We start from the raw sequence: 14,021 nt of genomic DNA, 5'->3' as shown, positions 1-14,021 counted from the left end.
TAAAAGCTATAAAATTATATGAATTGTACCAAGACTTTAATTTGCATGTGGATTTTATGTTAAATTCATTAAATTAAATAAGGCGGATTGAATCGAGAATATGTGGTTTATTTGATTCCGTAAGTTTATTGAAACAATTCTTTTTGCTAGACTTTGATTTTTTTTTTAAAATTAGATTTTCTCTATTTATGTACTTTAACAAGATATTATTACTTGTGCTATTCGGACTCTTCAAATTCAATTATTCTACTTTAATTTTCAAGAATTTAATATTTTTTATTTTTTTTAGATTTAAAATTCAATCGATAACACTATTAATTACCGGTGTTATTAATAGGATTTTAATTTTCAAATCAAACAAGTAAAGGGACTAAAGTTCAAAAATCGGAAGACTACATGGACTAGGATCATATTAAAACCTTTTATGAATTGGGCCTGCCACTCTCAGCCCATACAAACTTTTGTATATTTTTATAATATAAGACACCATTTTCCCGAACTTAATCCCAATCCCTAAAGGCTCAAAAAAGTCGTTTAGAAATTCTAGGGGTTTTTTCCCTAATCTAAGAAAGAAGAGGAAGAATCAAGCTTGATTTTCTCTCAGGTATTCTTTTTATTATTATTTTTCTTCTTCTCATGAATCTGGTATCGAAATGCGCTTTAATTCAATTATGAGGAATTGATTTTTTTTTTTTAGTTTTCTTATCTTTGAATCTGCTGATTTGATTTACTGGAAACGCTTTCCCTGATTTTGGGTTTCTTTTTGGTAATTAGAATTGGGTTTATTGGATTCGGTCTATGGTATTCGTGGCTTGTGAATGTAATGTATTGATTCAAGAACAAAGCAATCAACCTAGCTTCTTTTCTTTTTTTTGGTTCAAAATAGTGTAAATTAATTTTTTAAGATTGTAAATCCATGAGTAATTGAAACCATATCATCCTTGTTCTAGCAAAATATTCATAAAATTCTCCCCCTGGTGCACTGTAAATTGAGTTTGAACTAGGTTTATTGATCCCCATTTTGTCTGTTCTTATTGCGTTTCTTTAGGAAAAAGGGCACTGATACAATGTGGTTTGTTACCGAGTATTGAAGAGGTTTTTAAGCTTATTCGAGTTAGAATGTATGCATATATGAAAACATTTCTTTGTAGGGGCTTTTAGGCTATATTGCAAGGTTGTTTGAAGCAGACTGGACTGACCGGGGTACTGGTCCAGAGAAGGGTATTTAACCAGTTGACCCGGGAACTGGTACGGACCGGTTGAACCGGCAAACCAGTGTCCTGACTGGTTTGACCACCAGTCTGGTTCTTAAAACCTTGCTATAGTGTATTGTTTGCCCTTGTTTAATGTAGCTTTTGTAAAATAGGGGGGAAGACGGGTCGCTGCTGTTTTATCTTGTATTTTGTTGATGCGAGTACTATGGATGTCTGCTTGTTAATGTAAATCCAATTGTTTTATTGGTTAAAATAGATGAAGATAGATGCTATGCTTGAATGTGCTGATTTGGGGAAAGAGAATAAGTTGGGTTGAGGCTTAGGGAGTTTTGGGGAAATCTTATTCTCTTATTCGATGTATAACCGAATGTTTAACTTTGTGACAGCAGGATGTCAGAGGTACCATTCAGACCTAGGGAAAAGCTTATCGAGTATCAGAAATATTTTCAAGGCATCCATAAACACACTTACTTGAAAGGTCCTTACGATAAGATCACATCTGTCGCCATTCCCGCCGCTCTAGCAGCAAGTTCCCTGTTTTTAATCGTGAGTTTCATTCGTAATCGTAAAACTATCTTACAACAATTTTAAAACCTCCTGTTTGCCGAATAAAAGATCAATGAAACCATAGCTTATGTTGTGTGCTTGTTATTTTTTTTCAGGGACGAGGGATCTATAACATGTCTCATGGGATTGGAAAAAAGGAATGAGAGCTCTCACTCATGGTTAGAAGACATGTTTTTCATTTTTGGGTTTCATTATAGCATGAAATTGCTTGTTTGTTTGCTCTAATAATTGTTTGGTTTTTATGCCAAATGGAGATCTTAAAAGATACCCTTTGGGGTTATGTTTTTTAGTTTGGTTTTGGATTCTCTTGAAAGCTAAATGATAAGAAGCTCAAGGATTCAACATGATATTTTATGATTATTATTGCATAATTTGGATTTGGATTTGGATTTTGAGTTGTTTAATCTTTGGTAAACATGAATATATATCTCAATATGATAAGTGAATTGAAGTTCCTAAACAAAAAAGGTCTTAGTGTTTATCACTTATGTTTGAAGATGATTTACATGTTTCAAAATTGATCTAGTTCGACAGAAGAAACATCGACATTCTTTCAATAGATCCCATTGGCCAAAATGCTTCACCTATCCTGGATTCAATTCAAGTCGTGGAAAAGCAATAGCTTCTTACACGTTAAATTCAACAACAGCGTGCTTCAAGTCCTGCTCCTCACCGTCGACAATTTCACGAGCTCTATCTTCCTCAATTGCGTCGCTTTCGGGCAATGTTACCACCACATAACGAACCACGTAATGATGTTCGCGACCTTCATGGGATAAATTGCTCACTTCTTTAACAACATATGCAAGGACGTGGCATTTGACACGAAGAAGAGCTACCTATCGGAAGTTTTTGAGGACGTTAACAAGTCTTATCGGAATGATGGCATGTTTGATGGGTCGGATTCAAGTGCATATATTTCGACACGTCGTTGTCTTTCCGAATTGACGCAAATTTAAAACTATCCAAATTTAAAACTATCCAAATTTGAAGCTATTTGAAACTAAAACAATCTAAACACAAATGACTATCTTTAAAAAAGAGCTCAAATTTGAATTGATCAAAACCCGAACCTAAACTTATTGAAATCTAGGCTACTATTAAACTAGGGTATTGGAAAATTAAGAAAGAGTAAGAAACAGAGGTTAGATTCAATGATGACAATATTTTATTTTCAAAACATACATGAATTTTCGTACAAATAATAATTTGATACGTAAATTTCAATTTATTGTAATTATACACATAAAAATTTGATTCGAGGTTTAATGTATAACATGGAATTTTGGTTTCATTTTTTTTATATTTGATAAGGATAATTATCTATATATGCAATATGTAAGGCATAATGTTGAAATTAACAATTTGTGAAAATTGAATTAAATCAATATATTATGTATAAACGTTTCCTATGAATTATATCAAAAATAATTCTTATGTATTGTAAATGAGTGTTAAAAATTCATTAGGTTAAGTAAGACCGATTCAATCAAGAATGTGTGATTTGTTTGATTCAACAGGTTTATTAAAACAAATAGATTCTCTATATATTACAAATTTATATGGTTTTATATATTTTTAAAAAAATTCCTAATAGATTATGAGATTTATGAACTTTGTCAAGATTATATCACTACATATGTATTTAATTTAGTCCTTGTGTTCTTCGGATATTTTAAATCCAATCACTTTACTTTAATTTTCAAGAATTTAATTTCTTTACTTTTCCAGATTTAAAATTCAATCGATAACACAATTAATTAACTTCTACTATATTGAATATATGTTGGCTTTTTAATTTTTAAATTTTAACTTTTAAAATTTAAAGAAAATTAATTACCAGTGTTATAAATAAGAATTTAATTTTCAAATAAAACAAGTAAAGGGACTAAAGTTCAAAACTCTGAAGAGTACAGGGACTAAGGTCATATTAAAACCTCGTATGAGTTGGGCCTGCCACTCTCAGCCCATACAAACTTTTGTATTTTTTTTTATAATACAAGACACCATTTTCCCGAACTTAATCCAAATCCCTAAAGGCTCAAAAAAGTCGTCTAGAAATTCTAGGGGTCTTTTTTTTCCTAATCTAAGAAAGAAGAGGAAGAATCAAGCTTGGTTTTCTCTCAGGTATTCTTTTCTTTTTCCTCTTATGAATCCGATATTGAAATGTGTGTTAATTCAATTTTGAGTAATTGATTTTTTTTAGTTTTCTTATCTTTGAATCTGCTGATTTGATTTACTGGAAACGCTTTTCCTGATTTTGGGTAATTAGAATTGGATTTGATCTATGCTATTTGTGGATTGTGAAGGTATTGATTCAAGAACAAAGCAATCAACCTAGCTTCTTTTCTTTTTTTCTTTTTGTTCAAAATAGTGCAAATTAATTGTTTAAGATTGTAAGTCTATGAGTAATTGAAACCAAATAATCCTTGTTCTAGCCAAATATTCATAAAATTCTCCCCCTGGTGGACTGTAAATTGAGTTTGAACTGGGTTTATTGATCCCCATTTTGTTTGTTCTTATTGCATTTCTTTAGGAAAAATGGCACTGATACGATGAGGTTTGTTACCGAGTATCGAAGAGTTTTTTAAGTTTATTTGAGTTAGAATGTATGCAAATATGAAAATATTTCTTTGTAGGGGCTTCTCAAATCTCGAGACGCAAAATTTGATTTCTAGGCTATATTGCAAGGTTGTTTGAACCGGACTAGACTGGCCGAGGTACCGGGCTAGAGAAGGGCATTGAACCAGTTGATCTGGGAACTGGTAATAACTGGTTGAACAAGGCAAATGACTGGTTGAACTGGCAAACCGATGTCCTGACTGGTTCTACCACCAGTCTGATTCTGAAAACCTTGCTCTAGTGTATTGTCTGCCCTTGTTTAATGTAGCTTTTGAAAAACAGGGGGGAAGATGTTTCTTGTATTTTGTTGATGTGGGTACTATCGATGTCTGCTTGTTAATGTAAATTCAATTGTTTTATTGGTTAAAATAGATGAAGATAGATACTATGCATGATTGTGCCGATTTGGGAAAAGAGATTAAGTTGGGTTGAGGTTTAGGGAGTTTTGGAAAAATCTTATTCTCTTATTCGATGTATAACCGAATGTTTAACTTTGTGACAGCAGGATGTCAGAGGCACCATTCAGACCTAGGGAAAAGCTTATCGAGTATCAGAAATATTTTCAAGGCATCCACAAACACACTTACTTGAAAGGTCCTTACGATAAGATCACATCTGTCGCCATTCCTGCCGCTCTAGCTGCAAGTTCCTTGTTTTTAATCGTGAGTTTCATTAGTAATTGTAAAACTATCTTAAAACAATTTTAAAACCTCCTGTTTGTCGAATAAAAAGATCAATGAAACTATTGCTTATGTTGTGTGCTTGTTATTTTTTTTCAGGGACGAGGGATCTATAACATGTCTCATGGGATTGGAAAAAAGGATTGAGAGCTCTCACTCGTGGTTAGAAGACATGTTTTTCTTTTTTTGGGTTTCATTTTAGCATGAAATTGTTTGTTTATTTGCTCTAATAATTGTTTGGTTTTTATGCCAAATGGAGATCTTAAAAGATACCCTTTGGGGTTATGTTTTTTAGTTTGGTTTTGGATTCTCTTGAAAAGCTAAATGATAAGAAACTCAAGGATTCAACATGATGTTTTATGATTATTATTGCATAATTTGGATTTGGATTTTGAGTTGTTAATCTTTGGTAGACATGAATATATATCTCAATATGGTAAGTGTATTGAAGTTCCTAAACAAAAAAGGTCTTAGCGTTAATCACTTACGTTAAAAGATGATTTACATGTTCTAAAATTGAACTACATTGGGTTTGTTATTATTAGCCTTCCCATTTTTTAAATCTTTGGTTGCACGCATGAAATGTACCCTTAGTTTGCAGTGATTTAATGATTGAATCGAGGTAGGTCTTGGTTGAAGAATGCTTTTCTGGTGACTCCATTAGTAGCAAGGTTGTTTGAACTGGACCAGACTGGTTAGTCAGACCGGCTGGATTGGGAACTGATCGGGGCATTGGTCTGGAAAATGTCTTTGAAAGTTTGAATTGGTTAGACTCTGAACTGGTACAGACTTGTTTAACTAGCGGTTGAATGGGGTTTTTTTTCCTAAATTTTTAATCAAATCAGTGACCCGATAATGTAGAATTATTTATGAAATTAAAATCCATTCATGAAGTTGGGGGGGGGTAATTGTTCAACATAAAGCTTTCATTACGAAATAGCAAATTGATAAATAAGAACACTAGTCCTAAGTTAGACATATCTAAAAAAACAATAAGAATGCCTTATCGAAATTAGACCATATTGGACATACACTTGTTATGTCGGATTTGAGAAAAGAAAAAGGGAAGAAGGGAAGGGGTTGGAGATAAAATCCCACCGGGGATAATATCTATCATAGTCGGGGAGATTGGTCGATTGTTGGGTAAATGGTACTTCAAAAATTTCTTCTAAAGAAGTGGTAATTCCCTCAACGATATTAAACCATTTCATGTTCCTAGCCTTGAAAGTTCGAGTTTCAAGCCTCTACCTTTTTCGTTTCGTTTTCACCTTGTGCGTATACTCTATAGGGACTAATTCGGCTTTTACTTGAAGGTAATATATGAAAAACACACAAATTACACGTGTGAATTTATGAGTGTGTGGTATGTCCACGTCTAAGACGCGTAAAAATTTTTAAAAAAAGCGGCTGCAAGCTCGTGTCATTTTTACTGGAAACACTATCAAAGAATTGGTCAATTGTAATTTCATCCTCATCAAAATATCTAACACAAAGCCCTTGTCTGATCGACAAGTGTTCCATTGTTTCCCACCGTAAAGCAGTTATCAACCACACAAAAATTTAACCTTTATTTTAGTACTCATAATATTCGTTGTCTTTGAAGTAAAGCTTAGCTATGGCTATGGGCCTGCCCCCTGTCTCTTTGTCTTGTCAACTGTACCCGACATCCCTTTCCTTTTTTTCTTCAACTATTTCCTCCGTCCAAATCCATTGTTGGGATTCTTGTCTTTATCAATGGTAAACTTTTGTCACTATATATATATTAGCTCTTCTTAACTCATGTATATATGTATATCCAAACACAATTCGTACTTGCTTTGATCCTTTTTTTGGAGTTAAAAAGAAGAGAGAAAGGAAGGCTGGAATCGTTTACTCGAATGACGAAGGTTTATCCCAACGCTAGTTTTACAGGCGGGGTGCCGCCGTGTAAGGCGGAGATGGAGGAGGTTATGACGGTGTGGAAGAAGTCGTTGATATTCAACTGTAATGGGTTCACGGTGTTTGATGGTAAAGGTGATCTGCTATATAGGGTGGATAATTATATGGAAGGGAATAAAGGATCCATCCTTCTTATGGATGCTAATGGCAAAGCACTACTCACTCTCCGTCGTAAGGTATTATTATAAGCTTACGTTTTCTGGTTTAATTGTTGATTTGGTCCTTCTATTATGCTCGAATTTAGGGTTTAGTGTCTATATTTTTAGTTTCGCAGAATTTGATCTCTTGATAATTACTTCAAATAATATTGGTTTGAGACCAATATTAGATTGCGACAAATCATAGATTGTGTGAGTAAAAGAAAATTGTGTAAAAACATTAAGAAACAGATGGATGAAATGACAAAATTGAGGCTTTGAAGATCTTGATGTCTTAGGTACAAATATTACTCATTTGTGAATTCATTTCATGTTTAAATTATTTTTTTTATAGATTTTATATAAAATTAAAAGAAAAACATAAATACCCTTATAATAATATTTGTTACTTTTAAATAGACGGATCTTGTAATTATTTTCCACTTGAGTTATTATCTAGTTGACTTGCGACATTAACTCAGTCAAAGACTTAAATATAGTATAGATAATTAATAGTCTAGCTAATGACATTATAAAATTGATGAATCAAGTTTATATTAAATGAAAGTATAGAGACTAAATCTGAAATTTAATAATATTAAAGGGATTAAAATCGGAATTTTACTTTCAGCTTAAATCTAGGTCATTCATCATTTACATTAGGTTAAAAATTATGTTACATTTTCAATTTAGAAATATCCATCCAAACAGTAATATCATTAGTATTTTTCTATCAAAATTTGCTAAACTAGCATGAAAGATTTAAAGTATATGGACTAAATTTTAATTTTGGTAAAAGTACAGGGCCTAACAGTATATTTTGACCTTTCTATTCTGTCAGAAAATGAGCCTGGGACTGGGTGACAATTGGCTAGTTTACGAAGGAGAAGAAACCATGGCGATTCCTCGACTTTCAGTCAAGAAATCACTGAACATCTTTAACAACAAGTGCTTGGCTTACGTTACCGCCGGCGAGAGTGATGGTCGGAATAACAAAACAATGTACGAGATCGAGGGGTCTTATTCCCGACGGCGTTGCGCCGTGTTGGATGACAGGCGGAGGTTAGCGGCAGAGATAAAGCGGAAAGAGGGTGGCAGAGGGGTCGCCTTCGGAACCGACATTTTCCGCCTTGTTGTTCAGCCTAATAATATCAGGACGGATTTTGCAATGGCTTTAGTTATTCTTCTTGATCAAATGTTCTAAACTTTAGATTCATACATATATATACACATGTATCTCTCTATTAATTGTAAAATTATATTTTGCTCTTTTTATTAAATAAAAAAAATTACATACAAAATTCTTGAAATCTCGAAAAATGATTGTTACACAAAAAAATAAATTAAACAAATTAACAAGTGTAGACAAAAACTTGCATTTTGAACTATACATTAGGAGAAATTATTTTATGTATGCATCCATAGTTTCTTTTCAATTATTTAATGACATTTTAAAAAAAAATTCTATGTTATCGACACATAATTTTAGTAAATCTTTACCCTATATCTTGAATCTTGAACTTTAAATTTTAAACCTTAACCCCAAATTTTAAACTTTAAGCACCAAACCAAAACCTCAAATATTGAATCTTAAACCTTAAATCAAGTTCAAGGGTCAAGGTTCATGTTTGGAGTTTAATATTTGGGGTTTAAGGTTTGAGGTACAAGGTCAGAATTCAATGTTTTAGGTTTGGGGTAAAAAGTTATCAAAATTATGTGTCAATTACATGAAAAAATTTATTGAAATGTTATTAAATAATTGAAAAATAATCATAAATGATGTAACGGGAAGGATTGATAAAATAATTTCTCATAGTTTCTTCCTAGTTTCCCACGGTGTTAAAAGGCAGAAGACAAATTTTGTTATCTCGTAATCCTCAAGGATAATGGTTGGCACTAAGTGAAAGGTGTAAGAAAATTTTTGTAGTTTCAATGCTATGAATAAAATAAAAAATGGAAAATGTCAAGTAGTTTACATATGAATCAAGTTCTTAGTTCCTTCCTTCATTGCGTCACTGTAAAGATGTTGACTCCCATAATTTTTATTTACATTCGTCTTTAAAAACCCTAAGTTTATTGCAGTTGCTTCATGCAATTCAAGCAAATGGGCATACAAATGGTGTCAATCGAAAAAGAAAAGAGTGTAGAAATGGAAGGCACTAGCCATGGAGAGATCTTCCATCATGTTATCACAATCATGGAAGAAAAAATCAATCAACCGCCTAGACGGTTGAGTGAAAATGCCGGTAACGAGTTTTGTTGCATTTTTCGAGTCCCCGAAAGCTTTGTTGGGATCAATAAAAAGGCTTATCAACCGCACATTGTTTCCATCGGTCCTTACCATTACGGGAAAGATCATCTCGAGATGATGCAAGAGCATAAATGGAGGTTCTTGGGATCGTTCCTTCATCGAACACGGTGACACAATGTTGACCTCGTTCGCCTATTTCGAGCTGTGGAACAGATGGAAGAAAGGATGAGGGAATGCTACTCAGAAATGATCGAAATCGACAAAAACAGTCTCGTCAAGATGATGGTTCTCGACGGATGTTTCGTTGTGGAACTCTTTTGTATTGTTGGAGGGTTATCGGATACTAATATTGATGATCCAATCTTTAATATGCAATGGATTTTGACGTTTATAATGCGTGATCTTCTTAGGCTAGAAAATCAAATCCCCTTTTTCATACTCGAAACATTGTTCAAACTATCGATTTCGGGTTCAGATCGAAAAAATGTTCGTTCGTTAACTCAGCTTAGCCTCGAATTTTTTAATTACATGGTACAAAGACCCGTCGAAGTCATCGAGAATCATGCTGATCTTATCGGAAAACATTTACTCGATCTATTTCGTATGAGTTTTCTCCCATCTTCTTCTCAAGTAACACCAAGAAATCGTACTACTTCTTCTTCCGGAGAACTGTCTAGGAACACTAGTTCTACCGAGAGAACATCAACGATTAGTACTTGCCTGTCCGAAGAAACATCGAAAATGAGTACTAGTTCAACCGAAGAACCATCGACATTCCTTCAATTGATCCCGTCGGCCAAAAAGCTTCACCTAGCCGGGATTCAATTCAAGCCGGGGAAAAGCGATAGCTTCTTAGACGTTAAATTCAACAACGGCGTGCTTCAAATCCCACTCCTCACCATTGATGATTTCTTGAGCTTGGTCTTCCTCAATTGCGTCGCTTTTGAGCAATGTTACCACTACATAACGAACCATGTAACGACGTACGCGACCTTCATGGGATGTTTAATCAACAAGCCGAGTGACGCCAGGTTCTTATGTGACCACAAAATCATCGAGAACTACTTCGGGACCGACGAAGAAATCGCTCGCTTCTTTAATAACATAGCAAGGACGTGGCATTCGACATAGAGAAGAGTTACCTATCTAAACTTTTTGAGGACGTTAATGAGTATTATCGGAACGATTGGCATGTCCGATGGGCCGGATTCAAGCACACGTACTTTGACACGCCATGGTCTTTCATGTCGGCCATGGCTGCCCTTATACTCTTAATATTGACCTTGATTCAAGCCTTCTTTGGTATGTATCCTTACATTTTTCCTCGAAAGAGTCCGAAATAAAGTTGTCCCAAAAATGGTAAAATTATATAAAAGTCCCTTTTAAAGTTATAAAATTGTAATGTAATACAATAATAAAATTGCACTTTGACATTTTAAAAATAATAATTTTCTTTTTTGTTATTTCATCCTTAACGATGATAAGAATCAACATAATGTTGCAAACAATAAGACAAAGATGGGCACATTGTCCTTGGTTTTCTGAGTTCATCTCTAGGATTTGTTGTTCTAAATTGATTCCAAGTTTCAAAAAAATGTTATTAACTTCTCAAAGTATTCGTATCATATCAATTTGGTCCTTTCGTAAGCCTAACTACATTAATTTGGGCTTTGAATGCCAACTTAAGTCTAAGGTGGAACATATTTAAAATATATGGATCAAATTGCAAATTTATGTGTATTAACTGCATAGATAGCTTTAATCTAACATATTAAAAAAAAAGAAATTGGCGTTATAATTTTATTAACGATATGTTTTTTAACACATTAAATCCAAGTTGCTCATACAATAGGTACATGCATTTACAATTTAATTCACGTGTTTTAAATTTATGATTGATACATTATTAATATTTTGAGGACTCGATTAGAATATTTAATCTGGGGACTAATTTAAAATCTGAGTTATAGTTTAAGATGTTTGGTGGAATTGATCCTAAAAATTATGAAGCAATAAAATAAAGAAGAGTTTAGATTAATTTGGACTCCATTTGGAAATTCAAAAGAGAGAAGAAATTGTTGCTTAGAAGCTAAAACATTTAACTTTGACTAACCATTAATTTGTTAATTAATTGAAATCTGTCAAATTGCATTGATTCATGAGTGCATGTGTGAAGACCATATTAAAAAAGTAATTAAATTAAATAAAGGATTTTGTTAATTTAAGTGTTAGATATTTTATGAATTAGTTTTTTTTACTCGATGCATAGATTAATTGTATATATTAATTAAATATATTCAAAATTTTGTATATGCAATGTTTTAAAGAAATATAATTTTTTAAAGTATATAAAAGTACATAATAAATTGTCAATTAAGTTTTAGTTTAATTGACATGTGTATTGTTACCAATTCAAGAGAATGTGGGTACAAGTGCACCGAAGCGCATTATCCTTTTATTTATGGACTGGGGAAAGACTATGGGTAGTTTTAATATTGTGTCCAAAAAAAGAGCAAATATTTCAATTTCAATACATAGATTGATTGCTATACTAAACTAATTAAGATTTGATTGATATAATATAGAACCCAAAAGATTAATTTTTATTGAATATAAAGCCGACACTGAGCTATAAACGTACCTATTACCCCATTTGATGTGCAAAAAGAGCCAAAGGAATCCGACTATGGTTGACGACAATTTCACTGTGATGAGGTGAGGCCATATATTGAGCTGAAGATCGTGTCCAACAAAGACGAGACTAGAGGTAAAAAGACTTTGCCTTTTTGGCCCTTCCGGTCATGGTTGCCATTATGCCAATTACCACACCATCAAAGTTGAACTGAAGTTTTCACAGAGTTAGAACACCTCACAAAGTTAGACCATTGTGGCACACGATCACCAAAGGAAATGATGCCCATTTTGCCTAGAGGTCCAAACCCTACCATAGACAAAATGACCACCATTTCGTGACCATGCACCATTTACGATCTGACTTGACGATACTCCCCAACTCTATGAACCTGCATCTCAAGCAATCTCTTTAGTCTCCACAAAGTCGGGAGACAAAATCTCAACCTGACTTAAAGATAATATGAACCTGTTGAGCCGCCCATTTGCTTCAGACAAATGAACATCAACCCATTGAGGGATTCGTCAACTTCGGACAAACAATACTTTAAAGACTTCTCTAAAAAGAATCATTCTTCCATCATCAGTAGGCAAAGGTTGGTCACGTGTCAAGGTGTCTTATGCCCCTTAGGGGTAAGATAGTCCCTTCGCCAACAATTGGATTGATAAAGCTGACAACCATATAACGATTAGACTTGAGCCAACTTAATGAAATCTCAGACCTTATCCATACATAAAGTTCACTCGACATTTCTCTTGACAAAAGTAACGAGGTACACACTGAATAGAGTGAACTGTGGAAGTTGACACACAAATAATTGGTGCTGGTGTGTGTATATGTACATGTATATATAAATTCATGAGGCTAATAGGGTATGTAAATAATTAATGGCAGGGTTCAAGCATCTTGTTATCGTTAAGTTTAAGGAAGATGTGGTCGTGGAAGACATACTTAACGGGATGCAAAAACTTGTTTCAGAGATTGATGCTGTCAAGTCCTTTGAATGGTAAAGAAAGAAATTTTTTTTGGTTTTTTTTGGTTCATTATGATTTTTACTGATTTTTCTTGCAGGGGACAAGACATTGAAGGTGAAGAGATGCTTGGGCAAGGATTTACTCATGCTTTTTTAATGACATTCGAAGACAAACAAGGTTACACTGCGTTTGTCGGTCACCCCTGTCATGTTGAATTCTCTGCAACGTTTTCTACGGCCATTGACAAGATCGTGTTGCTTGATTTCCCATCTGTTGTTGTAAAGGCTGCAACATGATTTTTATGAAGAAATTAGTAAACGACTGTTTTTAATTTCTTATTGTATATCTCTCTATGCATCTATGTGTATGGCTTGTATGAATGGATTCGACATTTATACAACTAATCCTATATATATATAAATTGAGCATGTATTTGTATTCAAGGCTCTTGAATTTGTCGAGGGATTTTTTACTTTTTGTCAGTTTGAAGCTAGTGAATCCCTTAACAAGTTGTTTCTGTGGGAATTTTTTCTTTTGACTCTGTCAAAATCTCAAGTGCCAAAGAGGTAATAACTATGCAAAATGAGAGTGTCTCATTAAGGGTCCGAGAAGGCGAACCATGCACAACGCCCGTTATTGGAGTTGAACCTATATCGTAAAGCATAGTACTCATTTTCACCAATAATTGCCCTTATATATGGGTGAGAATGCTATAAGCTTTAGAGCATTGGATTGTGTTCAACCATACTAAGTTTGCATGATTCACCTTATCATGCACCCGTCAACAAAGGTAAAGTTAGAAAATTTTTGGGTTGGAATTATGTTATAAATTTTGATAAGAGTTAAAATACAATTGCTAATATCTATTTTTAAATGATTAAATTAAAATCTTATCAATGTAAAGTTTCAATTATAGGAGTAAAGACCCTTGCCTCCCCCCTTTTGTTACGCCCCTACTTGACAAGGGGTTCTTGGTATGTGAACTCATTGCATTTAGACTCTCGAC

At 33.6% G+C, this 14,021-nt stretch overlaps 5 protein-coding genes across 7 annotated transcripts; all 5 read left to right on the top strand.

Annotated features, from left to right (window-relative positions):
* The first annotated feature begins 449 nt into the window (after positions 1-449).
* LOC107932517 (uncharacterized) lies at positions 450-2,128 on the top strand. 2 transcript variants are annotated; one of them, XM_016864544.2, is made up of 3 exons: positions 450-604; positions 1,604-1,760; positions 1,877-2,128. In XM_016864544.2, exons 2-3 carry the CDS (start codon positions 1,605-1,607, stop codon positions 1,922-1,924), a joined length of 204 nt encoding a protein of 67 aa, XP_016720033.2. In that variant the 5' UTR covers positions 450-604; position 1,604; the 3' UTR covers positions 1,925-2,128. The 2 variants fall into 2 exon arrangements, with proteins under 2 accessions (XP_016720033.2, XP_016720035.2); XM_016864546.2 differs by having other exon boundaries at positions 492-604; positions 1,601-1,760.
* A 1,658-nt stretch (positions 2,129-3,786) lies between these two features.
* On the top strand, positions 3,787-5,436 carry LOC107932516 (uncharacterized). 2 transcript variants are annotated; one of them, XM_016864542.2, is made up of 3 exons: positions 3,787-3,908; positions 4,909-5,065; positions 5,183-5,436. In XM_016864542.2, the coding sequence occupies exons 2-3, from the start codon at positions 4,910-4,912 to the stop codon at positions 5,228-5,230; spliced, it is 204 nt and encodes a 67-aa protein (XP_016720031.1). In that variant the 5' UTR covers positions 3,787-3,908; position 4,909; the 3' UTR covers positions 5,231-5,436. The 2 variants fall into 2 exon arrangements, with proteins under 2 accessions (XP_016720031.1, XP_016720032.1); XM_016864543.2 differs by having other exon boundaries at positions 4,906-5,065.
* A 512-nt stretch (positions 5,437-5,948) lies between these two features.
* LOC107932515 (protein LURP-one-related 8) lies at positions 5,949-8,459 on the top strand. Its single transcript, XM_016864541.2, has 2 exons — positions 5,949-7,197; positions 8,000-8,459. Exons 1-2 carry the CDS (start codon positions 6,871-6,873, stop codon positions 8,360-8,362), a joined length of 690 nt encoding a protein of 229 aa, XP_016720030.1. The 5' UTR covers positions 5,949-6,870; the 3' UTR covers positions 8,363-8,459.
* A 1,163-nt stretch (positions 8,460-9,622) lies between these two features.
* LOC107932455 (UPF0481 protein At3g47200) lies at positions 9,623-10,540 on the top strand. Its single transcript, XM_016864443.1, has one exon. It carries the CDS (start codon positions 9,623-9,625, stop codon positions 10,538-10,540), a length of 918 nt encoding a protein of 305 aa, XP_016719932.1.
* A 2,287-nt stretch (positions 10,541-12,827) lies between these two features.
* LOC107932473 (stress-response A/B barrel domain-containing protein At5g22580) lies at positions 12,828-13,462 on the top strand. The gene is made up of 2 exons (XM_016864461.2): positions 12,828-13,047; positions 13,113-13,462. Exons 1-2 carry the CDS (start codon positions 12,929-12,931, stop codon positions 13,309-13,311), a joined length of 318 nt encoding a protein of 105 aa, XP_016719950.1. The 5' UTR covers positions 12,828-12,928; the 3' UTR covers positions 13,312-13,462.
* The last annotated feature ends 559 nt before the right edge of the window (positions 13,463-14,021 follow it).

This window comes from Gossypium hirsutum, chromosome D08 (assembly GCF_007990345.1).
Source record: "Gossypium hirsutum isolate 1008001.06 chromosome D08, Gossypium_hirsutum_v2.1, whole genome shotgun sequence".
NCBI classification, from domain to species: Eukaryota; Viridiplantae; Streptophyta; class Magnoliopsida; order Malvales; family Malvaceae; genus Gossypium; species Gossypium hirsutum.
This window is presented reverse-complemented; position numbering and strand designations above follow the sequence as displayed.

Excerpts from the sequence above, each read along its gene's own strand:
- LOC107932517 (XM_016864544.2), top strand. The coding sequence starts at position 1,605 with ATGTCAGAGGTACCATTCAGACCTAGGGAAAAGCTTATCGAGTATCAG. Across the intron at positions 1,761-1,876 it reads CAAGTTCCCTGTTTTTAATC|GGACGAGGGATCTATAACAT; the intron begins GTGAGTTTCATT and ends ATTTTTTTTCAG.
- LOC107932516 (XM_016864542.2), top strand. The coding sequence starts at position 4,910 with ATGTCAGAGGCACCATTCAGACCTAGGGAAAAGCTTATCGAGTATCAG. Across the intron at positions 5,066-5,182 it reads CAAGTTCCTTGTTTTTAATC|GGACGAGGGATCTATAACAT; the intron begins GTGAGTTTCATT and ends ATTTTTTTTCAG.
- LOC107932515 (XM_016864541.2), top strand. The coding sequence starts at position 6,871 with ATGTATATCCAAACACAATTCGTACTTGCTTTGATCCTTTTTTTGGAG. Across the intron at positions 7,198-7,999 it reads TACTCACTCTCCGTCGTAAG|AAAATGAGCCTGGGACTGGG; the intron begins GTATTATTATAA and ends CTATTCTGTCAG.
- LOC107932455 (XM_016864443.1), top strand. The coding sequence starts at position 9,623 with ATGGAAGAAAGGATGAGGGAATGCTACTCAGAAATGATCGAAATCGAC.
- LOC107932473 (XM_016864461.2), top strand. The coding sequence starts at position 12,929 with ATGGCAGGGTTCAAGCATCTTGTTATCGTTAAGTTTAAGGAAGATGTG. Across the intron at positions 13,048-13,112 it reads GCTGTCAAGTCCTTTGAATG|GGGACAAGACATTGAAGGTG; the intron begins GTAAAGAAAGAA and ends TTTTTCTTGCAG.